This window comes from Python bivittatus, unplaced genomic scaffold, assembly GCF_059951505.1.
Source record: "Python bivittatus isolate LINGU-HERP-01145 unplaced genomic scaffold, Pbiv_v1 ctg000020_np1212, whole genome shotgun sequence".
NCBI classification, from domain to species: domain Eukaryota; kingdom Metazoa; phylum Chordata; class Lepidosauria; order Squamata; family Pythonidae; genus Python; species Python bivittatus.
Window position 1 is genome coordinate 22733506 of NW_028277030.1, and position 26984 is coordinate 22760489.

At 37.4% G+C, this 26984-nt stretch overlaps 1 protein-coding gene across 1 annotated transcript; it reads right to left on the reverse strand.

Moving 5' to 3' along the window:
• Positions 1 to 3358: 3358 nt before the first annotated feature.
• Positions 3359 to 26977, reverse strand: GEN1 (GEN1 structure-specific endonuclease). The gene is made up of 15 exons (XM_088135818.1): positions 26626 to 26977; positions 21768 to 21874; positions 19192 to 19377; positions 17790 to 17976; positions 17102 to 17278; positions 16110 to 16220; positions 13716 to 13789; positions 13448 to 13539; positions 11628 to 11778; positions 11493 to 11529; positions 11275 to 11355; positions 10210 to 10340; positions 8861 to 8922; positions 7866 to 8012; positions 3359 to 7589 (listed from the first exon to the last, which is right to left on the reverse strand). Exons 3-15 carry the CDS (start codon positions 19350 to 19352, stop codon positions 6202 to 6204), a joined length of 2799 nt encoding a protein of 932 aa, XP_087991944.1. The 5' UTR covers positions 19353 to 19377; positions 21768 to 21874; positions 26626 to 26977; the 3' UTR covers positions 3359 to 6201.
• Between the last annotated feature and the right edge of the window lie 7 nt (positions 26978 to 26984).

Genomic DNA, 26984 nt, shown 5'->3' on the forward strand with positions numbered 1-26984 from the left:
TTAATCATAACTGTGTTATTTAAATTGTCAGTTGATCAGTGGGGACAGTTTTAGTTAGCAAATGAAAACTTAGTAGCTAGAACTAAGAATTAAAGGAATGCTTTGCATTTTGGAAGAAGTATTGATTTTGGTTATTGGAATACAGTCTGCTGTGAAAAAAAGTATTAAAATTGCACTTGCTTTTGACAATGAGAGACAGACTTTCATATTCAGATAATGAAATGAAAGATAGGGAGACTCTTAATACAACTGACAAAGTCCCATTTTATGGTTTGCCCACATTTAGCCAACTTATGTTCTCCATTGTAATCTAAAGTATCAGCTAAGAAGAACACATAAAAAGTAAGGCTCCCTCTGGCTTCCCTACAATTCAGTTACTATATGTGTATTCGGAAAGACTTTGTTTAGGGAAGTGTAAGTTAGTATTTTCTATATATTGTTTTAAAGATGCCTCTATTGAGACTTCAGTCATATGAAAATGTGTTAGATGATCAATTGATATAATGGGCTATGAGAATAACCTTGAGGAACAGGAAGAATGGCTGCAACCAAGACAACAGTCAAAATAAGAGAAATCTGAGTCCACAGCAAGACAGTAATTTGAGAAAGTGTCTCAGACTTGCCACTTACAAAATCCCTGATGAACACTTCAGTCTTACATGCTTACAAATAGGGGTATCTTTTAGATCAGCTGGAAGTAGTTCAGCATCATGTAGAAAGGTAGCCAGAGTAGTTTCCTCAACACTGATATGATCTGAACAAATCCTGCTACCAGACTCAAGACCATTCTTCTCTGTCCTGGGCCAATCTCAAAGGAAGGCCCCCCCCCCCATGAAGAATGTAACCTCCAAGTGGGTATTAGAAATGCGTGTGCCATGGGAAAGGGTAAACTGGTGTTGGCACTAGTTGCTCCTTGCCAAAGAAGCTATCTGGGTTTCTATATCTAGCCTGGAATTATATAAAAATAGAAATAAAATAAGATTCTGTGTTTTGGAACAGATACTTTCAAACATTATTTGAGGGATAAAAAGTATTTGGAAGCGGTTTAAATATTTTGTTTGTGCTGTCATTGTATGTCAGCTTAATGTCATACTGATAACTATTCCATCTCAGCACAATTTTGGATTTTGTTATTTACAATAGTGACCTTTTGTTTGCTATAAATCAGCTTAATTTTCCAATCCTATGCATACTTACCACTTAATCACAAAGGATCTTTCAGTGAAATACTAGGCACATTTATTCAGAAGTAGGTCCTATGGAGTGTGGTAAGACATGTGTATAATTGCAATTTTATTTCTGCCTAACAACACAAAGGATTATAATATGCTAGTAATCCTACATTACTGAATTGGAAATAAATGTTGGCCCCAGTATAATTACCTAATAAATATGCTTGTGGATGCTGAACGCTGAAGCAGATTTGCAGGGCTGCTCTGAAGAGAAGCTAGTCTTTTCATGGCTTGTCACCGGATTAAAAACAAACCCATACCCTAACAGAGGATGCAAGCTGGTGGGTAAAAGATCAAAGACTATAAATCTATCAGACTCTGAAATGCAAGTCACCTGCCATCATGTTGAAGAGAACAAACCTTGCATTAACACCTTGGTGCCAAAGACTCAAATTAGGTTGAGCAGGCTGAAAAGGAAAGGCCAAAGACAACATATTTATCGCCTATTCAGAGTTGTTGCCTTCCCAATTTAGTCAGACAATAGCATGAAAGTCTATTAGTCAAGAATGATTTCTCCCTAAATTTGTCAAGTCACCTATCAATAATTGTTGGGGATAATTGCTGATGAAGGAATCAAATGGTGAAAAGAAAACCATCATAGGTATTAAACAGTAAAGTTGTACTTTATACTACAGCATTACCCATTTCCAAAATGCCATTAACTTCTGTGAAATATAGAGCTAGGATTTTTTTTTTTATGTTCCTCCTGGTGTATTTTATTGAATCATCTAAAATATCTAAAAGCAATCTCTCTCACCATGAATATACATACATCTACTTATATAATACCTTTTAAGGTATATTTACAAACTGGAATCATATTTCATTCTTACAGTTAAGACATCTCTATATAGTTTCCCCATTACTTGCATAGATGATCTTTGTAAGAAAATCTAGCTCGTATTTCTTTTTGTTCCGGTCGCGACTCTGGGACAAGATGAAGCTTTCTAGGGAACTGGGGTATATCTGCAGTATGCCCCCCCCCCCCAAGTTATAATGCATGCCAAGTAGAATTCCCAGTTCACCCTTACTGGTTTATGCATGTAACAATTTAGGATCCAAACATCAGTAACTTTAGAGAAGTCTATGTACCGTTGAGTGATTTTCTCCTCTAGCAGGATATAGGTTGTGATCTCAACTCCAACTCAGCCTACACTACACTAAGCAGATGAGGGGGAACAGAAGCATCTTCATCACCCGAAAAGCATGGGCTCATCCATTCGCCTCGACTGGCTAGGGCAGAAGAGCAAGATGCTGAGAGGCAATGTTAAATTGGCTATGCGAATGTTGAAAAGTTGCCTAGTGATTCTTCTGAGAAATATATGTGGCTTTCCTAGGGAATATAGGAGTGCAGAAAGCTAGCTCCCACGTAGCAGACGTGAAAAAGACTATTGCAGTGGCAGTGCAAAACATTCGATGATCAATGATTTAGTTAAGGATGGAGATAATTCGGCAATCATACAGGGCCTCCCTTAAATAGCTCTATGTCTTACTTGTGAATAAACACCATTTTGTTGCAGACTCCAGGCAAATTAAATGAGTAGTTATAATTCTGTACACATCTATATGGTCACCTTGATTAAAACCTTGATGTTGGGTTGAGCAATGTCAGCCTTATCGGATGTTTGCGGTTTCCTTATTCTAGGGGCTATTGGGGCTTCATCCTTGGCCCCCAAATTCTAGCCTTCGTTGCCCGACTGGGTACAATATGCAGCTGCTTTGATGGCACTCTCAGGAATCAGACATTAACATTGATGAAGGTACAAACAAAGATGCAAAATTAATTTGTTTGCTCTCAATATTACCCATATCCCGATGCATCAACTGCAGTACTGCCTGCCAGTAACCTTATCATCTAACATACTTCCCATGACACTGATGCATTTCCATCCTTTTTATAGTTCAGTTCATGACATATAGGAAAAAACAGTTGGTAGAAACAGGGTTTTGAGCCATAAATAAATAAATAGATATATAGATAGAGTCTTGCTTTCTTCTTTCTCTTTTTTGATTCCATCCTATGGATGCCTTCAGTATTTGTTACATCTTTTATTGTTGGACTGATATAAAGAGAAATCCAACTATAGTTAGTCCTCTGATAACAATTTTATTTAACAGTGAATAGGGCAATTAGCAAAACTTTTATATACCTTCCGGAGATGACCTTCACTTTAAAAAAAATGAGTTTTTCACCTTTGAAGACAGAAAAAGAATCTTGTGACAATTTTCTTCCCTGACCAATTTCTACTTATAAGGAGGTTATCTTGAAGCCATCTCTGAGAATTTTAGCATTAACACGGTTGGAATAAAATGTGGAAGATTAATGGAGGCGGTGTCGCAAGTCAAGGTAAAAATCTTTTCATGTCTATGGAAGTGTGAAGCCCTGCTATTTTGCATCAACAGATGAAAGGAAACCACAGTTAGCAATATTACTAGATCTGTTATAAACTAAGTGCTACTGGTGAACAGTAAAACACAGTGCTAGTTTTAGCACTTTGCTCTTCAGGAAACAAATACTTTGTATTTCTATCACTGTTTAAATGTGGAGGCAGCTATTATCTGTTAGTTTTATTCAAGCTTTCCTTTGTTGTCAAATAGCAAAATTTACAGCTTAAAATCATAAGCCTGTACAATAAAAGGAAAAGTCATAGGAATTTAACAATTGATATTTTTTGTCATAGTTTTATATTTGTATCCAAACAAAACTGAATTAATCTGGGGCAAGAAATCCATTGAGAAGTTTTGCTGGCATGTTAAGAAAGTATTTGCTATTTTGCACCTCTGCATTCTAAGAATAATTCTTCTGTGAAGTTTTCTGTTTTGGATAAAAAGGTGCATTGCATTTTCTGTAATATATAAAATGATAAAGAATGAGGTATTATTTAACATATATTTAGCTATATGTAATATAGTTATGAATTGCTAAGGAATGTGGAAGGTGGTAAGTAATATTTAACTCATTTAAATACTAAGTTGAGCCAACTCTGCATGTTGAAGTCAACACTGACACAGCTTTAAGTTCAGAGAAGCTTCTCAAATTCTTTTTTCTTAGATATACTGTAATAATTTCAATAGCTGCAATCACTGGAAAATATTTTTCAGTTTAATGTGCATTCCAAACACCTTGACACATTTATGAGATCTACATTTACTTCTTGCTGAATTGCTAACCCTTTGTCTGGCTGTACAATTTTGGCCTATGGAAATGATTGTGATGACATTTGATTTATTCATATTAGTCTTTCCAGTTTAAAAAGAACATTCTTTTTTGCAGAGGAGTACCGTATTCCTCATGGAATTTTTATTTGAACTTTGAAACAATTTTGCCCAGTCTTAGGCTAATTGCTTCAGTGAAAACTAAATCAGTCTTATTCATGTTCACACAGAAAACCCGCTGATTTTTATGGGGCTTCATCCCAAAGTGATGTCCCTTTGGGACAAATTATAATACAGCATATGTCAAACCTAGTTGCAGTGGTTGTGTGTACAAACTCGTAATACAAGTAGCTGATTAATCTGTTAATAAAGATGTGACAAAACGTAATCAGCATCCTAAATATATTTTATAATTCCAAGAACCTCCTCACAGAAAGAGGTTTCTAAACGATGAAAATCACACCTTTTTCAGCACCTTGGTGATTTGCTTTTTATAAAGTTGGCCCGTCTAAGATTCAAATGATAAGATCAGCGTTACTTTAACTCTGTTACCTAAACAGGCTCATAGATGTAGCGTATTCTCTGAGCTGTATTTCCTTGACACAAGGCATTTGTGGTCCTGCTATAAAATTTTGCCAATAAACAAAATTTAAATACATTAAGTTGAATCTTCTGCCCAATATGCTAACCTATGGGGGAAAAATATTTTTGGTGCCTTTACGTCAGTGTTGACTCCTGGTGACTGCCTGGAGTAGTCTCTGGAGTTTTCTGGTTTGCCCTTGCCTCCCTCCCAGGGCTGAGAGAGAGGGGCTGGCCCAAGGCCACCCAGCTGGCTTTGTGCCAAAGGCGGGACTAGAACTCACAGTCTCCCAGTTTCTAGCCTGGTGCCTTAAAAACAAATCCAAAGACTTAGATACAGTACATCTACACAACCACACCTCCTAAGAGTATCCAATAGCACTTGATTTGCAACAGCATATAACATTCATAATTCTGAGAGGAAGAATTCTGTTTAAAAACAGGGTTTATATATGGTTACAAATGAAAACCCTTATGACTCTAAGAACATATGATCCCAAGTTAGAAATCTGGTCCAAAGAGAAAATGAAGAGCAGATGAAGGGTACTACTAGGCTGTAGTAGTCCTCTCTGATTAAGTTAGATTTCTATTTCCAAAAAGTATCTTACAGGCATAATTCCCAATTGCTATCTCCAATTGCTATTTTACTACTTCACAATTCTAGCACTTAACTCTGTTGTATGTGTAGGGATTGACTCTAAGGCTGGATCTAGAGCATTATTTGATTTGGACCTGAAAAGCTATATATAGCACAATATATACTTTTTTAGTACATGTTTTTGCTATACTACTTTTTTAGTATAGCAAAAACATATACTAAACCCAATCAGTAAGTGTAAAAATATCAGCAGCTTTACTACTGTCATCCAGATATATATGAGCAAGCTATTACATGTTTAATACTCGGCAAAACCCCCAACATTATTATTTATTTATTATTGAGTTCATACCATTGTGGTGTAACTGATATTTCTACTCAAGCAAATTGTTTAGGAAAACTTCAGCACAACTCGCAGCATGTCCATTAGTCAGAATTAGAGGAAGTCACTACGGAAAGGTTGCTCGAAGAACTTAATTTGACAGTCATTTCACTTCAGACATGATCCTACTTCCAATTTTCCACCACTCACAATTAAGTTATGGAGCTTACTAAATTTAGAGGACATTTAAAACATATCAAGACATTTGAGACATATCTGGATAAAGACATCAGGGAGAGGGGAGCAGGAAGTTCTCAACTGCTCTGCAATTTGAGCTTCAGTCTTTCAGACAGAGGCAGTGGACTCTCAAACCACATGTTCAAATCATTTCTGGTCTCCTGAAGACAAGGATCAAATCCACAATACTCGGAGAGACTTGGAGACTTGGAGAGAGGTAGAAGCAGATGGTCTTCAGCTGATAAATTAGTGTTAAGTAATTTAAGAGTATCCTTATCTTTCCCCTTTGGTTCTGGCTGAATTTCAAATGCCAATTCCTTGTTGCCCCTTTTGCCATTGCACTTGTCCTTCAGCTGAACTGTATGATTCTTTCTTTGCTGTTTTGGGATCCTATGACCTTTCCTCCTGCCCATCACATTTTCACTATCACTGTCCTCAGCATGATAACTAGTTTGGCACACACTCTTCTTAAGTGAGGTTTTCATGATTCTTGGCACAGACTTTTTCCCAGTCTGACAGTTATCTAGGACTTTATTTGACCTAGCAGGCAAAATTTGCTCTTTGTTTTCTAAGCAAGTCAGTTCTAGCATTTCAGTGCACAACCTCAAAGAACTTCCTGAATCCGTGACTTTATCGGCTGCAGATTGTGGGTTCCCAGAAGTTTGGAGATGTTCTCTATAGTTCTCTAAGCTTAACCCCTGCAGGTGTTTTTCCAGTAACATCACATTTTCAATTTCCTGAGTGCTGTCAGTAGGAGATGAAAATTCCCCTTCAGGGTTAGAAGTTCTCTTTATTTGTTCTTGCAACTGTATGGCATTTAACAAAGGCACATTTTTAGCTTTGGGGAGAGCTTCTAAACTTTCCACAAAGGCTTGATCTTTTAAAGATAAATCATTCTGCTCTTTAGGAAAGTCTGTGTTTGAAATAGCGTGATCTACACCACTGACCAGATCTGGACCATGTTGTGCAGAATCTGAATGCTGTGCAAGGAAGTTGGCTGTTTTACTGTACGGTGGAGAGCACTGCCTTAAAGAATTATTGCATAGGCCAGACTCACATTCTGAATATGAAGGAAGATTAACATTCCTTGGAGACATGCTGAAGGATGTTCCTTCCCAGTCAGTGTCACTCAGCTGCAGATCAGTACTTGCAGAAAAAGCCATCAGCTCCTTAGCAAATAATTCTGTTTGTGAGATTAAAGAATTAGGAGGTTTATATTCATTTTCTGTATTTTGTGAAGCAATAAGGAAGTTGCAGGGCTTTCCTACTGCAGTAGAAAAATCTGCAGGTTCAGAGAGACACAGAGATTCACAGCTCTTTTTTGGAAATTTTTGCAAATCAAAATCAGACTTTGAATCTTGGCTGAGAATGTTTTCACACACAGATTGCAAGTTCAGGTAAGAAAAAGTATCTTCTACTTTGCTGTCCCCTGCTAAGCATTCTTTCTCTTTAGGTTTCTTCTTACCTAAAGCAGCAAACAAACCAAAGAAAACAAGGATACTATGTTAAAAACAAATTTTCAGAATTACAGATGAAGTTAAAGAAGCAACATGTTTTTGATTTTAAGTGTGATCAAGCAACTGTGGGAGAAAGGGGTGAGCTAGATGGCTTCATTAAAATCTAACTAGGGTGCAGAAAATTCTGTAGAATAACTGCAATTTGATAAGCACAAAGAAAGAACACAGTGACTGTTTAAGATATAAAACAAAACAAAACAAAACATCTAATGTTTCCAGCTTACTTTCCTTTTTTTCTTTGCCAATTTTCAACTTCTCCATTTGATACAAAGCAACCACTTCAGGATAGGCAGCCTGAAATAATGTCGACTCTTCTATTGTTATTAGAAAGGGATCAGCAGGTTGATCCTCTGTTGCAGCAGAGTAATGGTCTGGAACAATGAAGCAGAGGCAGGGGAACATCCTATTACTAGATAACTACAGATAAGATGATTTCCTTAATTACTCTTTTCCAAGGAACATGTGGCTCTTTCATACTCATCCCTTTAAAAAAAGGAACATAACAAATGGTTGTTTCTTTGTGATTGGAATCTGTATTCTGCTGATCCAGTTCATGAGGCCCCCACCTATAACTCGTACTGCAGTCTCTCCTTGTTACTTTGCATGCAATCCATAAACATCTGTGCTTGTGTTTTGACAAATTCTTCACACAGCCATATTTGTGGACCCTACCTGCAGTATGATGGGAGATGGATTTAGCCTTATGGGAAATTACAGTATAACTGTACAATGTACAGGGCATGCAACATATGCTTGGAAGCGCTGGAAACTGAGAAAAAGAAATTCTCATTTTAAAAGCCGCCCTCTCCCACTGTGCATATGAAATTTTCCTCTAACAAGTCAGATCACTCATTCATTATTGCCTGGCAGTTGGTCTCAAGGATTTTAGAAAGAAAAGTTCCCCAGTTCTGCCTGAAGATAGTTAGGAAACTACAGAAACCCTGGACCAAGAAAGGGCCAAAGCCAGGAAGCCTGCATGAACTCATTTTCAAAGCGGTAATTTTATGGAGAACAAAGACCCCAAAATCCAGTTTTGACATTATTCTGCTTTTCATTTCTATTATAGTTTTATTTAATATTTACACACGGTTAAGCAAGTCTTATGATAGGTCTCATGTACGCTGTATCCTAGCATGCCCACCTCTTAAGAGATATCTTATTCCAGTTGTAAATTGTACTGGAGTGCACCCTTCTAGTATGCCCAGTACAGAGTACTAACCTGGCTTTCGCCATACAATTTCAAAACTAGGAATTCCATTTTTAATCCGTGTCTTGATTATCCTGTAGAAAGAAAAGTTAAGAAAATCCTAGAAATGTAAATACAGGGTGGAAAAATGAAATAAGGCATTTAAGAATCAAGGAGCCACCACGCTTGACCATCCTGCACACAGGGACTGCTTTCATGGTCCTTTATCATTATGTGGCTATTGCCCTGAGTTGGAATACAGTCGGGTGGGGAAAACTTGTACCATGGCTCTTTGTCACCTGATCAACCTTAGTCAGTTTATAGCTCTCTCATAATCATGATTATATGGTTCTAGCAATGTGTGTCAACAAGCACGAGAGAGCATTTTAGAGAAGAGGTTCCCATATGCTCAGTTTGTGTAGGATGCCCTTAGAAACGGGGCGGTAGTGCAATTATTATAATATTATCTCTGCATTATTCAGTGTTGATAACTTAAGACCTGGCTACCATTAACATGCATATCCTTCCATGTTCTGTAAATATCACTTAGGAGTACCTCAATTCAGTGTTACAAAGGCAATGAATTATAGCCACAATCCACACATTCAAGATGATTACCTATGTTAGTTCACACAGCCAAGCAGGATAACTATGAGTGGGCAGTTATCAAAACAGTGCCAGTAGTTTTATGTTTCCTTACAATGAAGGGCTTCTTCTTTGAGGTCCTCCTAGATGTACTTTCCTGCCCAGCATATCTCGCTGCTGGGATCACTGAGGGCAGCAGCCTTTATCTTGCTGTTCTTCTTTTGGAAAATGGGCCAGGATCCAAAACCTGTAACTTCATGCTCATGTTGATGCAGTAGAATTTCTAATCTTTGAACTGTGCATTGTAACCCGCAGCAGTTTCAAAAGCTGTTTTGAACTGTGGAATGTTTTTCTCAAATCTATGTAATGTATTTCAACAGACTCACAAGGGAGTCTTAGTTATATCGACAGCACATTAAGTCCGCAGGTGGCATTCCTGGACTAATGCAACAACCAACACCAAAGGGAGAGTTGGCTTTAAGAAGCCAGCACCTATTAATAATAGAACTAATTACCTCACTGGCTGTGTTCAAAGCACAGTTGAATAGACATTTGTCAAGATGCTTTCATTTGGACTCCTGCCCTGATCAGCAGGTTTATGGCCTAAATAATTCCTCCTAGCTCTATAATTCAGTGTTTGGTACTGAAAACACTATGTGGCATGCAGGTCATTTTGTTCAAAATGAGAAATGCAGAATCAAGACGATGGGTAAAGAACAAAAAATATTTTCCACTTCCAGTGACAGATACAAAGCAAAACAAAGGGTGAATTCTAATTAAATTATAAATTAGGTTACCGCAGGGCCTGCAGCTGGTTCGGATCAGTATGGCCAGACTTCTTTCTGTTCATGTCGTAATAAGTCAAAAGGCTACACAATTTCTCACAGGCATAATGCTCGGTCCAGTCCATTTTCTTGACAGCAAATCTCTATTTGAAACATGATGGGAAACCTTAAATATAACATATATAGAAATATAAAGAAGAGGAAATCAAGAAGGCCCTATGAAGACAACCAGATTATAAAATCCACTGAAGTTCTATTCCCAAACTTGCGTCCTCTAGATTGGCCACAACAGTCAGTGAAGGTAGGAACGATAACAGTTCAATATCAGGAAATCTCAGTTGGGGGAAGGCTGTTATGTGTGCCAAAGAGAATTTAGAGTGGCTGAAAAGTTTCTCTTCTCTAACCTTCATTCTATTCAGGTTAGACTGAAAACTGGTGGCATCCAGAATGCTCAATGAGGGACATGTCCACGTGGGGATTTGAAGTTGAATCTCTCCCATCTTATTTTGCTTGTCCAAAGTCTCATTTTTCTCCTCCAACATATAAACTTCCCTACCCTTCACCCCCCACTCCATTCATCTTGACCCACATCCATTTAACCATGATAAGATGGGCAGCCATATAGTGTTTAAATAAATGAGTAAATAACATATATACACACACTTTCAACCGTTGACATTAAGAACATAGTCCTCTAGTCAAAGAAATTCCACTGAGTCCTGGGACACCTATTCTAACCCACTTATTAGAAGGAAGATCTGCAAATGTCATATCTGATTATTTCCTGAAACTTAGGATATTGAGATAGCAGTATAATTCCATCAACACAAACCACAGCAGTTACATCCCTGCTTGTTTATGTGGTAGAACAGCATGCAGTTCTACACTGAAAGCAATTTCCCGGATAGGGATGCGCTCCCCTTCATGGGATGTCTTAAAGCAGAGGCTGTATAGCCATCTCTTGGGATGCTTTAATTCAGTTTCCTCTACCAAGAGAAGGTTGGACTCAGTTATAGTCATTCTATATTCAATATTCAGAACATTTTAGCGTGCAAGGTATAGTGTCTTAATACATACTTGAAAGGATAATAAATTTGGCCTTTGGCTCCCATTTAGTTTCACTGGTTTATCTTTGCTGATGAGATATTCTTGGACAACCTTAGCAGAGAAAAAGAAAAAATAAGGCATTATTTATAGAATAAGATATTGGGGGGGACAGCTCTAGGATAGGTGATTCTATCTATCTATCTGACTGCCTATCTATCTATGCATGCATGCATGTCTTGTTAAATTACCTCAGGAAAGGGAAAACCTTCACATGCCTTGGCTTTTCTGTAAATAAAATGCATACGTGTCAGAAACATGAACGGTGTAGAACTGAGAAGTCTTCTTCAAGCAATTCAGAGAAGATTGTATGAAAACACACCTACTTTTTAATACCTTCTTCCACTAAGCTCTGTTGCCACTCTGACTCAGAAGAGTGCCAGTCACAGGGGCAGCAGTAGTCAGCACCCTGGGGCTCACAATATCCCACACTGCCACAGAGATGACATCCCATGTCCTCATGGTCTTTATAAGATCCTGCAAGAAAAAGGAAAGAGGAAGACAGGCTAAACTTCTTTGTTAAAAGATAAAAGTCCCATTGTTTCTGAATAAGCATATGTAATCGCAGAGATGGCAGAAATTAAGTGCAACTCTCCTTCTGCAAGCAAAAGAAATCATGATATATTTATTTATTTTATCTATATCAGGAGCTCAGGGTGGCATACATAGTGCTCCCTCCTTCTTCCCCCCCCCCATAACTCTTCTGTGAGGTAGGTGGAACTGAGGGAGAGTGACTGGCCCAAAGACACTCAGTGACCTTCCCTGGCTGAGGTTAACCAAGGAATTGATCACCCTACTCTTAGTCTAATACCTTTATCACTACACTATACTACACTGTTTATGGGAGCAAAACTTTACTAGGTAAGCCAAAACCTTTAAGTTTAATGTTCAAGTGGGTTTACGTGTTACACTAAGCCACATTATGGCTTGCTTGGTTTGGGCTCAGATGCTGTTGAACTCAGCCACTGTAGCTTGTAAATCGTGCTTTAGGCCAGGGGATTTATTCCCCCAGACCCTTTCCAACAGTTGCTATTGAACAGTAGTCTTTCCAATGTGACACATGGAGTATATGACTAAATACAATGGGGAATAATTATATTAACAGAATTTAATTCATTGAAATTATATTTACAATAAAACAAGTTTGGTTTTGTATTGGCCTTGCCAATGTCTTTGTTCTTTGTTTTTTTGAAGTAAGGCTCCTACCATACCTAGTAAAATATTCAAATAAACAAATCTATGCTGCATTCAAATAAATAAATAAATATAAAGTTTAGCATTTGGCTATTATTTAAGAAGTGAGATTCAACAAATTATGATTAAGCAGACAATGGCTTAGAGTATTGTGAAAAACCAACTCAGGTACAGAGGTAAAGAGAAAATTTAATTTTTCTGCCAAAGTATCTAAATTTTATCAATAAAGGACTCAGAAAGCTTTCTCATAGCAAAGTTTAACCTAGTTTTGTATTATTCACCCAGGCCCCAAGTTTGCACACATCTTTTTCTATACACCTGTGACAATATATTATTTCCTTTTCTAGAGTGAGGGAAACAAGAGTTTGTTCTTTTACCTAAAATGGATTTGTCCTTACTCTATGAACCAGGAATCAGAGTTTGATAATTACGTGAGAGGGAAAGAGAACTCACTATCCAAAGGTCACTGAAAGTTTATTCTTGTAGTTTTGGCATTATATCTGAACCAAGTCTTGTCAATTCCTAATTCCACTGTATGGATACAGGCATAAAATGATAGCTTATTGTTGATTACACAGAAGCCAAATGCCTTAGTACAGTATCTAACAGTATATAAAGTCTAAACGGATTATACTACACCAGTGTTGTCCAAACCTGGCCACTTTAAGATGAGTGGACTTCAACTCCCAGAATTCCCCAGCCAGCCAACACATGCTGGCTGGGGAATTCTGGGAGTTGAAATCCACTCATCTTAAAGTGGCCAGGTTTGAACAACACTGTACTACACAGAACTGCTTGGACCAGAGGCTTAATTTTTCTTTTCAGAGAAAAGGAGGTAGTGATCACATCTCATCATAATCATAACATATCAGACTTGATACACCAGGGTGCACAATTCAAAGGGAGACTTCAATACACGGAACCTCTTTTCTGAAGCTACGAGCTGACTCACCTGGATGGCGACACACAGAACAGTGAACCACTTTTTTAGCTCTTGATACGGGGATATCACCAGACTGGAAGTGGTCTTTCCAATTCTCCAATCTAAAACAATATTGAAATGGTGACAAATGTATAGCACTGAAAAATAACCCTTTCTATTTACACAATGTACATATAGGGACACAGTATAAATCTGAATCATGTGAAGAACTTACTCCCTGAAAGAAAAAGGAAAGGAGAAAATGTGAGACACAATTTAAAAATAAGATAAAACATACCTTTGCAGTAAACTCTGTCCTTTCAAAGTTTTGATCAATTTTAAAGCCTGTTCTTTTCCTACTCCAGGAACTCCCTTTGAGAAACAAGATATCAGGTATTTTGATACAGTTCAGATAAATGTATAAAAGTATACATTACTGTTTCAAAACCGCATGACTTTCATTCAAACTATGAAATCATAAATAATTGGGCAAAAATTAAGACATAAGATGGTTTTGATGAATATTTTCTGCAGTAATCAAAGTAAAATGTCACTTCATGAATGGGTGGCCATATAAATCAAATCAATAAATAAATTGCAAATGTAGCTGTATCATGCTATGACTAATGGAGAAAATGGCCACTTTGTAACAGGATAACTGATTTTTTAAAAGTTGGATTACAGATCATGTGCTTTAACATAGACTATAGCAATTATGAAAACACCCATAAAATTTAAAATCTGACATTTTAAAATGCATAAGTATGAGTCAAAATGACATAAGGATGGAAAGAGACCATTTCAGCTGACCAGACCAGAAGAATGAAGCCTGGAACTAGAACGGTCAGGTTATATAGAGAGCCTGAACATCATTTGTATGTATCAAAAAGTAAAAGTGCTAAGTACAGAGGAAAGTCATTATCTGCTACATCCCAAAAGTCTAATCAGAAGTGTTACTCAAGGAATCTAAAAACATTTCTTTGACCTTATATGCAAGGAGAAACTGTGATTCTAAGCGCTAGAGAAAAAAAAGCAACCATAGTAAGATTGGGGACGCAGAGGGACAAGAAATCCTGGAGGAAAAATTCTTCATGAGGCCCTCTTTGTGAGAAGCCACAAGGAAGGGGAGAACAAAGGGAGTCTTCTTTCAATTTTTTTAAGGGAGCCCACAGATCAACTCATGCCAAATGCTGACCCATTAGGTCACGGTTTCCCTCACTGCCACATTTGACCAGCAGTTGCGCGACCATCATGTTACAAACAGACCTGAGCTCAGGCCGGCTTTCCCACGCGGTTGCAACATTTGAAAAGCAGCAATTCTCACTAAATCCAGAAAACCAAACCAGCCTCTGTACAGCGTGCATGAGTCACTTATAACCCACTGGATATCTTTAGAAGATTCAGTAGTATGCAAATGTAACAAAAGAAATAAATAAAGCATGGGCTAACTCAAAAATTATCGTTGTTTCAGGCTGAAAGAATACAATCGTAGCCGAGTTTGATTGCAAGGTATCGGTACCATCAGAGAGTGCTTTGGAAATGAATATGTGGTACTTTACTTATTTATTTAAGGTCCTTCTGTTACACACATCCTTCCATGAGCTCAGGATGGTTCACATCAGAAATGGGTAACATGTGGCTCTCCTTCAAATGCTGTTGAAATAATCTTTTATAGCCAGTGTGACTAATGCTTTCGATAATAGAAGTTGCAGTCCAACAATCTTTTAAGGGATACATTTTTCCCACCCCTTGCTTACATGGTTTCCGTTTCATTTTATATTCACAACAACCCTGCAAAGCAGGTTAGCTTGAAAAACAGTGAATCCTAGCTTTGTAGAAACTTAAAAGAATAAAGGGCAAACATGCAAAAATAACATAGACATTCAAAGAGCAAGCAAATATTGTCCCACAAAAACACGCTGATATTAGAATGATGTATTGCCACAACCAGTGCCATCAGTTACACCTTGACAGGGTCAAGGTAAGATGTCTTTTAAAAAAGAATGTGCAAAGAATGATTATAGCAAGAAATATTCTTATGCAATCAGTTATGTGGATGATTGAGTTGCTGAAACAATTTTAAACTGGTGCACTCCTCCGGGACTGCTAAGAAACCAAAACCAAATTGGCCTAAGGTGAAGGAAGGACAAATATATTTTGAAATGCATATCTGGCAGCTAAGCACTGGAAAATGTAACTGAAGCAGTTGTATTAGTTTAACAAAAAGAATGTGAACACACATACTGGGAAGACTGTTTCTGTCAACTCCTTCTTTCATCTGAAAAAGCAGAGCAGGAGGATTAGGGTTAAAAGATCCTTTCAAACTGAAGAAAACCCAGACGGAAATCCAGCAGGAAGCTTTGTTGAAACCTAGTTCCTTTTGCAAAGAAACTGGGCTCTTTGATTTGTGGAGAGAATGTTTCAGATTCAGTCACTCCTCCCCCCCCCCACTGTACAGGATCACTTTTACAGGACCCAAGTAAGTGTCCTTGGCATGAACAAAAATCAAACATGGTGGCAGGAAAAGAAGCCTATCATATAGGAAACCCGAACAAGGAAACATTTAACATAATAGAGTACTGTAATATGATTCTAGAACCTCTTCTACTTCGTGATGGCAAGTAACAGGTTCTCCCCGCCCCCCCAAAAAATAGGAATTTAAACATTCAGGTTTGTTTGATTGTTTGGTTACCTTAGGAAGATAATCACAGCCAAGAAGAATTGCTAATCCGATCAGAGATTCTCTGCTGCAGCCTAGTTTCTCTTCAATAGCAGATATCAAATAGCAGTCAACATGTGGGTCCTATACAGAATAGAGTAGGATAGTAGAGTAGGATCATTTTTCATATGACTACTGCTGATACCACAAACGTTATTGAATAAGTCGGAAAATACTTATTCTAAGGAAAACTGATTTGCCAAGAATTAGGCAGAAATTATGGTGTCTGTAAGGAGGAGCTGAACATCAAAGGTTTCTCAGGATCCATTCAAGCAATGTAGGATGAACAAGTTCAGCGTTTCACCATCTTTCTGCCTGACAGCAGAGACAAGGCATATAAAATAATCATAAATATGTCTACTCAAAATTCGGTCCTACTGAGTTGAAATCTTACACCTAAGAGTATCTAATATTATAGTCACAAAGGGTAAAAAGTGGTGGTGTGGAGGAGTGAAGTCAAAATATTTTTTGAGTAAGACAAAGGGTATCAGAATAGAGATCCAGACTTTTTTTAAAAAACAGAAAGTAGCAAAATTGACTTGTTTGATTAGAGACAATAACTACATATATATTAGTGACTGGAAACCCCTTACAGACTTTTTGCTGAAAAATGAAAAAAATGAACCTGTGACTTGTAGGTTTCATGATTAAAAAGGGTAGACTATGGAAAGAAGGAAATTATGCTGTAACCTTAGAGAGAGAGAAAGGATAAAAGATAAATGTACTTGTAACTGCTAGTTTAGAAGTCCAGAAGCCACTTCTTTATAACTTTTTGTTTTCTTTTCCCTCTTTCTCTTCTCTATTTTTATCTTTCTCTGTACTTTTTTCCCTGCTTACTTATTACTTTCCTTTCCTTATTTTTCTCTTTCAAAATTTGTATTTTTTTATGCTTTTAAAAAATTATTTAATAAAACTTGGATTTTTTTAAAAAAGTAGCACGTATCAATAAATCCCCAGAAAATTACCTTGGAGTTCATGGTAAAATTGCGGTAAACTGTCTGAGCACCATAAAGGAAGATATCTCCATCATTGGTGATGCACCCATCCACATAGCCATTTGCATTCAGGTAAGCACACATTGCCTCTGCTTCTCCAGCTGCTTGAATCCATGGGATTCCCAAGCACTCCAGCAGCTCAAGGCACTGAAATAGTAAAAATCTCAATAGAAGAAGCAATAAGAAATACCATAGGGATGAACAACTCACAGCCTATGGCTGCTCTTCTGCTCCCTTTTTAAAATAATTGGAGCTAGCCAAGACCACACTGGTACAGTTCCTTGACAATTTTCAATGGCAAACTGCATTAAGACTGGGATAGGCTTAATGCATCTAAAATATCCTCCCCCAATACCCACTGAGGTAATCTTCTGGACATCCTCCTTATGTTTTACAATAATATAAAATTGGCAACCACTGCACCCAAAGAAGATCAATGACAAGCAGAGGGCTTTATGTTTCAAATCCTACTGAAACACAAGACAGCATGTTTGATGAAACAGGCAGGACAGCAGCACGTGTCCAATTAATCCAAAAGGAATGCTCTCAAGCAACTCAAAAGTCTGGAAAAATTAGCATTGGTTCAATAAAATATGTTATGAATCCGATACTGCTAGTATTCAGCATCCTGTAAATATAACCCGCTATGATAGCTTGCCTCTTTCAAAAGAAATTTGAAACGGGATCTCCCCATTCTTGCAGTCTCAGGCTTTTCTGATGGCCCAAAGCGAGCTTCCGTTCTCTTCCGCACTGTGCTTGTTTTCAACTTTGGGGGATCACCCTCCATGACAAACACCAGGTGAATCCCCATTAATGTTAAAGAAGAGGCACGAAAATAAAGATTCCTGCAGTAAGAGAGTGAAGTTACTTTTTTGGAAGAGGTTGTTGGGCAACATTTCTCAGTATAAGGTTGACTAAATATATAATACATGTGGTGTGTGTATGCATAAAAACTATGACAACATTTTTATATACCAAGGTATAGATCATGCACATTGCTTATCTGTCACTTCTTCTATCTGACCAGGACTCTGAGATATCTTTCCAGGTGGCCTGATTTTGTGCCACCATTTGTTCTATCCATCCTACCTACAACTGGTAGTTGTACAACTAGTACAAATTTTAGTGATAGCCACTGTCAACTGTATTATTGTTACTATATTAATTTATTTCTATGTACCTTTATTGTATTTTACATACGTTTTAGTTTTATTAACAATTATAGGCTTATGTATTTTTATTGTACAGTTCTCTGGCCTAAAAGCAGTAATAAAATTTAACTTGATCTTGCACATAGGAGAATAAAATGGCTATTATTCTGGCTTACCCAATTCTGTGTATACCATTTTTTCTCCAGCATGTACAACATACAGTTACACAGAACAACCACTATAGGTACAGATGTAAAATTTCATGGACAAGATGGAGATTTTATAGGAAAGTAATCCAGACTAGGATCTAAACCTGACTACATTCTTTAACTTACAACTAAGAAAGGCATGGCCTGTGTGGTGCAATGGTTAAAGTGTTGGACTGGGACTAGGGAAACCCAGATTCGAATTCCGCTGAAGCTCACCAGGTGCCTTTGGGCCAATTGCTCTCTCTCAGCCCAATCTATAGGGCTGCTGTAGGGGAAAATGGGAGGAGGGAGGGCTATCTATGCCACCTGGAGTTCCAGAAGGAAAGGCAAGATATAAATCTAATTAACAGAATAATGGATAAATAGATAATGAAGGTAGTCCTAATAATAAATAGCATAAATATATCCCTTATCTTAAATTTCAACAAATCATCAGTTGATTTATTCCCATACCTAAAATGTTGACATTTTCTCCAAAACTATTAATATAAGGAAACTCTACACACTAATCCTGTATTAGAAGATGCAGAATCCTTTTCCGTGAGCATTCAGAAATTTTGCTCGAGGACTCTTACGGTGAAATAAATTCATTATTCCCCAGGCTGAAATGATACCATGGCTGTACCTTATATTTTGTAAAGCCCCCAAGAGAAGCAATATATCTTGCCTATAACTCATTAATCACAAGCACTGTACCTACCTAAGATGAGGTTTTGTGACTATTCCCATCATCTTTTTAACTGTCTGTGCTTCACACACCCAGAGACTTAAATCAACAGCCAATGTTTTTCCTTTAAGACTGCAGAGAGGGACATGTTGCTTGACAGGTTCCAGGATCTGCCACAGGCTAGTTACTCCCATGGTTCCAAATATTCAGATGCACTACCTGCAAAGATCAAGATAGATAGATGCCACTGGAATTATTTAACACTGCTAAACCAACCACAAATTCTCCAAACAACATACAATCCTGCCCCTCCAGTCCTGCCCAATCTAAAACTTACACGTTGTTATAACATTACTGGCCTATTCCTTATCGTCCTATCCTGTACTTCCCCCACAAGAGTGGTGGCAAAGATTGGGGAGAAGCACAAGATTGAAAATATGAAACTGGGACTTAAAAAAGCACATACAGGATCATACTGATAATGACTAATTTCAAAGGTTGAAAGCCAACATGCGCAGCAAAGAGAACCTCTCTTGAGCTCCATAGGATCCAAAGATTCAAATAATGTCTCTAATAAGACATGTGGCAGTAATTATTATTAATCTCTCTCAAGTTTTTTTTAGCAATGACCACAGTGGCAATTACTATAAAGTTTAAAAATAAACTTAATAGATCAGAGTGGAAGAGGTTATTGCAATCATTTTCCTTCATTATCTAAACTATATTCCAGAAATTGTATTTGCTGCTTGCACTACTGTAGTATTTTTGGTCGTAATTCTAATGTATTCCAATTGTATAATTATTTTAAAACATAGAGCATGCAAATAAATGGCAATTTTACTCTTAAAACTAGTTTCACCCACTAATTTTTGATTTTATAGCACAATCTAGTGCACGTTCACTTAGAAGCAACGCACTGTATTCAACAGAGATTTGTATGTGGAGCAAAAGACTGCAGATGACTTGCTTACTACCTCTATGCCCTGGAACGTTCCCTTCTGCAGATTTTCATTTCTGACTCTTTCTTCCCCTCTTCAATTTTTCTCCCTTTAATGATCCATTCTTCCCTTTAATTTTCTCATTTTATTCCTAACTTAATTCAATAACACCTTTTTCTTACTGTGTTAAGAGTACTGACAGTACTGTTTCCAAGTACAAGGAGAACTAATTCATGTGCTGTTTCTTCTTCAATTCATCCTAGAGAAGTCAGGTGGAATGCAATTTATAGGTCTGTAAGATCCATTGAATTTAATTTCCAAGAGATGCTTTGGAACTCATGGTAATGCGATAAAATGGGCTAAAAACTTTGGTTACAATATACAAATGGAACAATGGGAAATATGTGGTTGAAAGGATTGAAATTTGCATTATGTTATAACCTTAAAGATAATTTTTATAAAAAGATGTATTGTTGGTATATGTCACCAGAGAAATTGTCCAGAAGGTATAAAGGGACCTCAAATTTATGTTGGAAATGTGAACATGAAGGGGCATGCTATCATATTTGTTGGATATGTAAAAAAGCTAGAAAAGTTTGGATACAAATACATATATTAATTCAAAGGATCTTAAGGATTAATATATAATTAAAACTGGAGGCTTTTCTTTTGGATTGATGGACAAATAGTTGCAAAAAAGTCATGGAACTTTGTTTCTATATATGATAACTGCAGTGAGATTATTCTCTGCCCAAAAGTGGAAAGATTAGCCACTACGCACAACGGAGGAATGATTGGTGAAGATGATGAAACTTGTAGAGATGGCTAAACTGACTTCCTTGATCAGAGAAAAGACAATATCTATGTTTATTGTTGACTGGAAACCCGTTAAAGACTTCTTCTGTGAAACAGAACAAAAATGAACTTATGATTTAGATGATTAGAAAAAAGATAATAGAAAAAAGAATTTTTTTTGTAACCATAGAGTAAGAGGTAATTCTGTATTTGTACTTATAATTGCTGTAAAGAAAATTGGAAGCTGCTTCTTTCTATTTCTTTTCATCCTTTTCTTTTTTTTGTACTTTTGGCTTTTTCTCTCATTTTCCTTTTTCCTTTCTTTTCTTTATATTAGTTCTTGTTAGTTTTTATCTTCTCTTTAAATTTCTTCATAAAAATTATAAGACAGAAAAAGGAACTCATGGTAATGCAAACACAGCAGATGCTTTAAGGTGTTGCAGACTAGTGTTACATGCTCCTGAGCGATCTGTCAATCTAAAGCATCGTACAACCCTAATAATTATTTTTTTAAACCAAAAATGGGGACAGTGCCATCTAATGGACCCTTACACATTCAGCATTATACTTACAAGAAGAAATGCATCAACAGCATAATTCTCAGGCGGTGGCTACTGGAGCCATGGGAGTTGCATTATAGCGTAATATTTCTGAATGATACTTGGCTGCATTATAGCAATGAAGAAAGAGTCTGGAAGAGTCCATTTAAAGGCGACAACAACAACAAAAATACCTTCCCTTAGTTCACCGAAGTATACAATTTCACAATAACTATTCAGGATCTTTAACTGTTAAGCCATGCTAAACCATATTAACTGATTGTGTTACTGTTGTCTTATAATTAAGCATCTTTTACTTAATAATGTGGGTACTTGCCAAAATTAACCAGAGTCCACTTGGTCCAGCAATGAGTAAGCAGCATGTGCTCCCCTTCTCTGAATATAGTGAACTCCTATTTCCAGCAGCTCAGCCCAACATGTCCCCTAGTGAGAGATGACGGGAGATACAATTAAACTATATCCAGAAGGCCACAGATTATTCACCCCTACTTTAATCAATCAGAGATCCACCAGTGGATCCCTGTCCTATCCATCTTTTCCTTTCCTTTGTACTGTATATACAAAGAAAACTGAATCTATGAATATGGTTTACATATGTATATCGTCGTAGTATTATCCATCACAGTATCACTACCAGATTGGAGAATAAAATGCATACAGCATAGAGCCATCTCCAATTACTTTCTGCTAGTTTAATAGAACAGCTGTTTAAAATGTTATTTCTGGATTGCAGATAGCCAAGAACTTGGCAGTGCAAAATCCTGTTATTTTCATCGGAAGCAACTCCTACTGTGTGCAGTAATAAGTGAATTTATACAGCAATAATATCTACATCTACCCAAAAGTAAGCTCTAGGTTTGTAAAGGATTGCAATTTAATAGAGAATAAATATAAGAATATTCACTCAGAAGCTCTGATGAGATTACTCCTCCATATAGGTTTGCACTTTACCAGATTAAAATGGGACTTCAGTAAATCTCTTACACTGTTTTTTTTCCAAGTCATTGCCAAGATGCAACTGGCTGATAATGCCTGAAAGAAGTTGAGTGTTTTAAAGGACATGGGAAATGAAACACCAGGACGGAGACAGAGATTCAAATCCTCAGTAAACCTATAGAGTGGCTTTTAGCCTATCACTGTTGTTCAACGTAACCAATTTCATAGGCTTAAGATAAAAAGAGGATGTGGAGAGATCTAAAGAAATAGAAATAGCCAAGAACTTTGGGGCAGGGGTGGCAGATGAAGGCACTGAGGAAATTTATTCTAGTGTCACATGCTCTTCTTAGGAAAAACTTAATCTGTATTAGTAAAACAGCATTCACAGTTTAAAAGAAATTATGAGATACCTCATTTAGGAGGAAATGCCAAAACTTTTTTTTCCCCTTGTATTTTTCAAATCCAAATTTAATAATGAGAATGATTTCTTCGAAGAAATTCTTCAATTCAGTTTTAAAGCCTTATCTAAAACCAAGCACAAAGGCTAAGAAATCTAGTGCTTTTAGCCAAGTGCAAAGGTTCTTTTATTTCAGGAGTTAACGGAACTATCAAAAATATAATAACACTGAAGTCTTCTTTAAGAGACAAATTTCTCAACTTCAGAGTTTCTCTTCCTTGTGCTATTCAGATCCTGGTCTTGTTTATGCTGCAGATGGTATTAAAATCTATAAGTCTTTTTTTTCCTAAACCTTTTAGCTTTGCTTCTTCTGGAATAATTAATTTTCACATGGTCTAGTGGTGAAGGCTCCAGCTAGGAAGCAGGAGGCTGTGAGTTCTAGTTCTGCCTTAGGCACAAAGCCAGCTGGGTGACTTTGGGCTAGTCACTCTCACTCAGCCCACAATGTCAGACTCAGGTGACAAGCCGGTCAGTCAATTCCTGTCGCAACCAATGGACCAACATTTGATTGATCTGAACAAAGCAGACCCTACACATGCGGAAAAACTCTAGGAAGAAGAAAAAATCACATGGTCATGTAAATAATAGCACATCAGCATTTGAAACTTCTCATATGTTTAGGCTCCAGTCTTATGTATGTTTTTCTTTGAACAAGGCCTACTAAACACAGCAGAGCTTATTTCTGAAAAAGAAAAAAAGAAAGCTGTCTAGTAGTTAACAATCCCTAATATGTCTGTCAATTTTCTATGGTAAGACATATAATAATATTAAGAGCCCCACTTGATTAATCTAGTGATCCATCTAAACAAGTATCTTGTTTCCCAAAGTCATTATTAACTAGAAAATTCACAAGGAGAATTGCTCCACCTTCTCCCCCAGCAGCAGATAGTGAGATGTCTCTCCCAAACATAATGGTTCCATTTCAACCTCATGATTAACAGTATCTGATAAATTTGTCTTTCACTATAGATTTGTCACAAAAGTTTTTAACTATTTAAGCTAACAACAATAACCACACATGCAAAATGATCTGACATGAGAAGATGTGTTTGTGTATAGGCTGTATTGCCCTTTTATTCAAGATCACTAGAAGATCTTAATTCTATGATTTTGGAAGGGAAAAAAATCTACTTTTTGCAAAACACGCAATCTGGTCTAGTTCAATCATATTTTCAACCACCTTTTTCTAAGCCAAAATGCTCCAATCATTTAGCCATTTCTTCACCCATTCATTTGGTGGTCCTATCTGCATCTTTATCATCATATGCTGTTTTCAAGATGAGAGAGACAAGCAGAAATGCAACAGAATGGAGTCTACAACTGTAGTTTTTTTTAAATAAAAAAATCAGTCTCAGCTTTTTACTTTGCTGGTCATTCTGCACTCCCCACCTTGTTTTTTTAATCTAGTTTTATTTTAATGCTGCATTTTATTTTACTCTATTTTTAGTGTATCTATATTTTTATTCTGTGAGCAGCCAAACAACATGCTTGTGTATTTGTCATGGCTAGCCAGGTTGAGGGCCTGGAGGCTGTGAATGGACTTTTCCACTAAGAACTAAGGCAAGCAGGAACTTCCTAAGAAAAAGGTAAATTAGTCACATGATGACTAAAGGGGGGAAAGGAACCACAGGTTGACCTAAGACAGAGCTTTAGCATGATTAGCATAAGTAAAAAATGCACCCAGAGGTGGGAAGCTTAGCTAATGAAGTGCACCCCCCCCCCCCACGGAAGTAGATAAAACTGCCTAGCAAAGTGATGTAAAAATAACCTAGTTTCTTGTAACCCATGAAACAAGAACCAATAAAAGGGTTTAAAAATATGCTACAAGCTGTGTCTTGGCGCGCTGGATTTGAACTTGGGTCCCAAGCGTACCTCTTTACTTCTGCACAGAAATAAAGAGTTTAGATTCCAGTTTCCTCGACTCTGCATGATTGGCTCATCGCGCTGGGCGAAACAAACCCAGTTTTGGGCTGGGCCAACAAAGTAAGCACCTATATGCTTCTATTGAATTAGAAGGTATACACAGACCAGTAGGTATAAGAGAGGCATGGGATAAAACAGGAATATGTGGGATGTAGCATGAGGGAACACTGTTGACCTGCCTGCAAGCTTGCTCCTGCACCCACACCTTCTCTGCTCCCTGACCTGTCAGCCAGGGTGTTTCTGGATGTGGGACTACTGATCTTCTGGAAGATTGGCATTCCCCCACCACAAAGACTTTTCCCACATTCAATAAGCCACTTCTGTCTCAAGTTTATCTGTATGTACCCACTCCTGTCCCATTACATATTATGGAGAGCAACATATAACTTTTTCTTGCCAGTAGCTGATACTGAGTGGGATGGGAAAGGAAGCTAAGGAGTCCATCAGGCACTGATGTGGAACTGTCCTGCTTTACATTTCTAAGGACTGCACTTCTCCCAGGCCTTGATACTGAAGCACATCAAAGCTCAGACATGGGGCACTACTATTCATGACAATATATTTTTTTGCTGACTTGACAAATGTACTAATGTGGCTGTGAGGACATATCCTAAATCTTTACAAATTGAATATCAGTTGCTGGGCTTAAACTGTATTTTATTAGCACATTTTTTCTTTCTTTTAACCTTGCTCCTGTCTCCCTATAACCTGGGGAGGGATGGGGGGGGAAGAGAAAAATGGTATTGGCAATGAATACCAATAAATTACTGTTGCATTCATCCTGGGCTGTACTAGTTTGGTGGGCAAGTCCAGTGGTGATGAGTGGATGAGAGACATCAACCCTCCTTGCAGAAGCTCTATAAATGTTAATAAATATATAACTCCATAAAGAGAGGGCTAGTCACTTATATCATATTACACAACAGTCAAATTACGCCCCAAGGATATACTAGCATTTTTGGAGGGGGGGGAGAAAAAGAATGATAATCAAAGGCTTTAATTCATTTAAGTGCAAATATAAATTTATTTAAAACATTTATTTAAATTTAAATGCAAATATAAATTTGCATTTAAATAAATGCAAAAACATTTATGTAAATGCAAATATAAATTTAATAGTCCTAATCTTTGTGTAAATGATCTATGAATCACTGTAATGCATATTTTCCTGGGAACTGAATAGGGCTTATTTTTAAGTAAGGATATTTACATCCAATCCCACACCTATTTAGAAATAAGTATGATTGTTTTCAACAGGATAAATCAGTACAAATTTAAGGAATGTTTACTTTTGTTCTAAAAGCACAGCTATCTTAAGCAAAAAATGTATTTATATTGTACCAATAAACAATATCAGTGAAGGTTACATTGCTTTGAACTGTATGGTTCTTCCTCATTCCTGTTAACACAAATAGTTACAGAACGATAAGCAAGATTGAGAACCACTTAAAATGCTTTTTTTCAAACCTATATATGTGCGCGGCTTTCTGAGGCCATAGAGAAGCGCAACCTTAGAGAACACATGAAAACTGCAGCCTTAAGATCGTCCTGAAAAGCAATTTTTATATTTCGCTGTTGCTTAACCTTATTATTCAATTTTTCTTCTCTGCATCGCCTACATGCTCAAGCGAAACTGGCAATTCTTATATCAGATGCAACGGATTATATTTCACAAAGGATATCCTATGATTTTTATGTTCGCCTTTAGACATGCAATCCTATGGACGACTATTCCAGTCTTCTGACATCCAGTGAGACTCAACTCCGAGATAAGTATACAGAAACTGCACCGAATCAGACTCAATCAAAAAACTCTTGAGATCTCTACAGCAAGGCAAATCTTCCTCCCAGTAAGTACCTCACCACGACGGCCACCCGCCTGTTTGCGGACAGACAGCGCAGCGACTTCTCCTCCAAATAATTGCGCCAAGATTCGAAATTCGATGAGGCCTAACTGCGCCTGCGCAAAATCATGACGTCTGGCGATGGAGCAGGGCAGGATTACTCCGTCCAAGAGGAAACAGACTCCATAATATTGTTACGTCACTTCTGGTCCTCAGCAGGATGTGAAATAGAAATAGATTTGGAAACCATAGAGTAACGTGTCCCGGTCTGTTTTCTTCTGGGAGTGTAAGACTATACCGACGGCGAGTCTTTTTCTGTGCAATCGCCCGGCGTGGAACTCAATTCGATGTCATTGAGCTACATTCCCCGCCA

Bases quoted from the DNA above. Each gene is read 5' to 3' on its own strand.
- GEN1 (XM_088135818.1), bottom strand. From the start codon at position 19,352: ATGGGAGTAACTAGCCTGTGGCAGATCCTGGAACCTGTCAAGCAACAT. The intron at 17,977-19,191 runs GTAGGTACAGTG...CTCTTACTGCAG, and splicing joins GTCACAAAACCTCATCTTAG to GAATCTTTATTTTCGTGCCT. The intron at 16,221-17,101 runs GTAATTTTCTGG...TATTCTGTATAG, and splicing joins ATTTTACCATGAACTCCAAG to GACCCACATGTTGACTGCTA.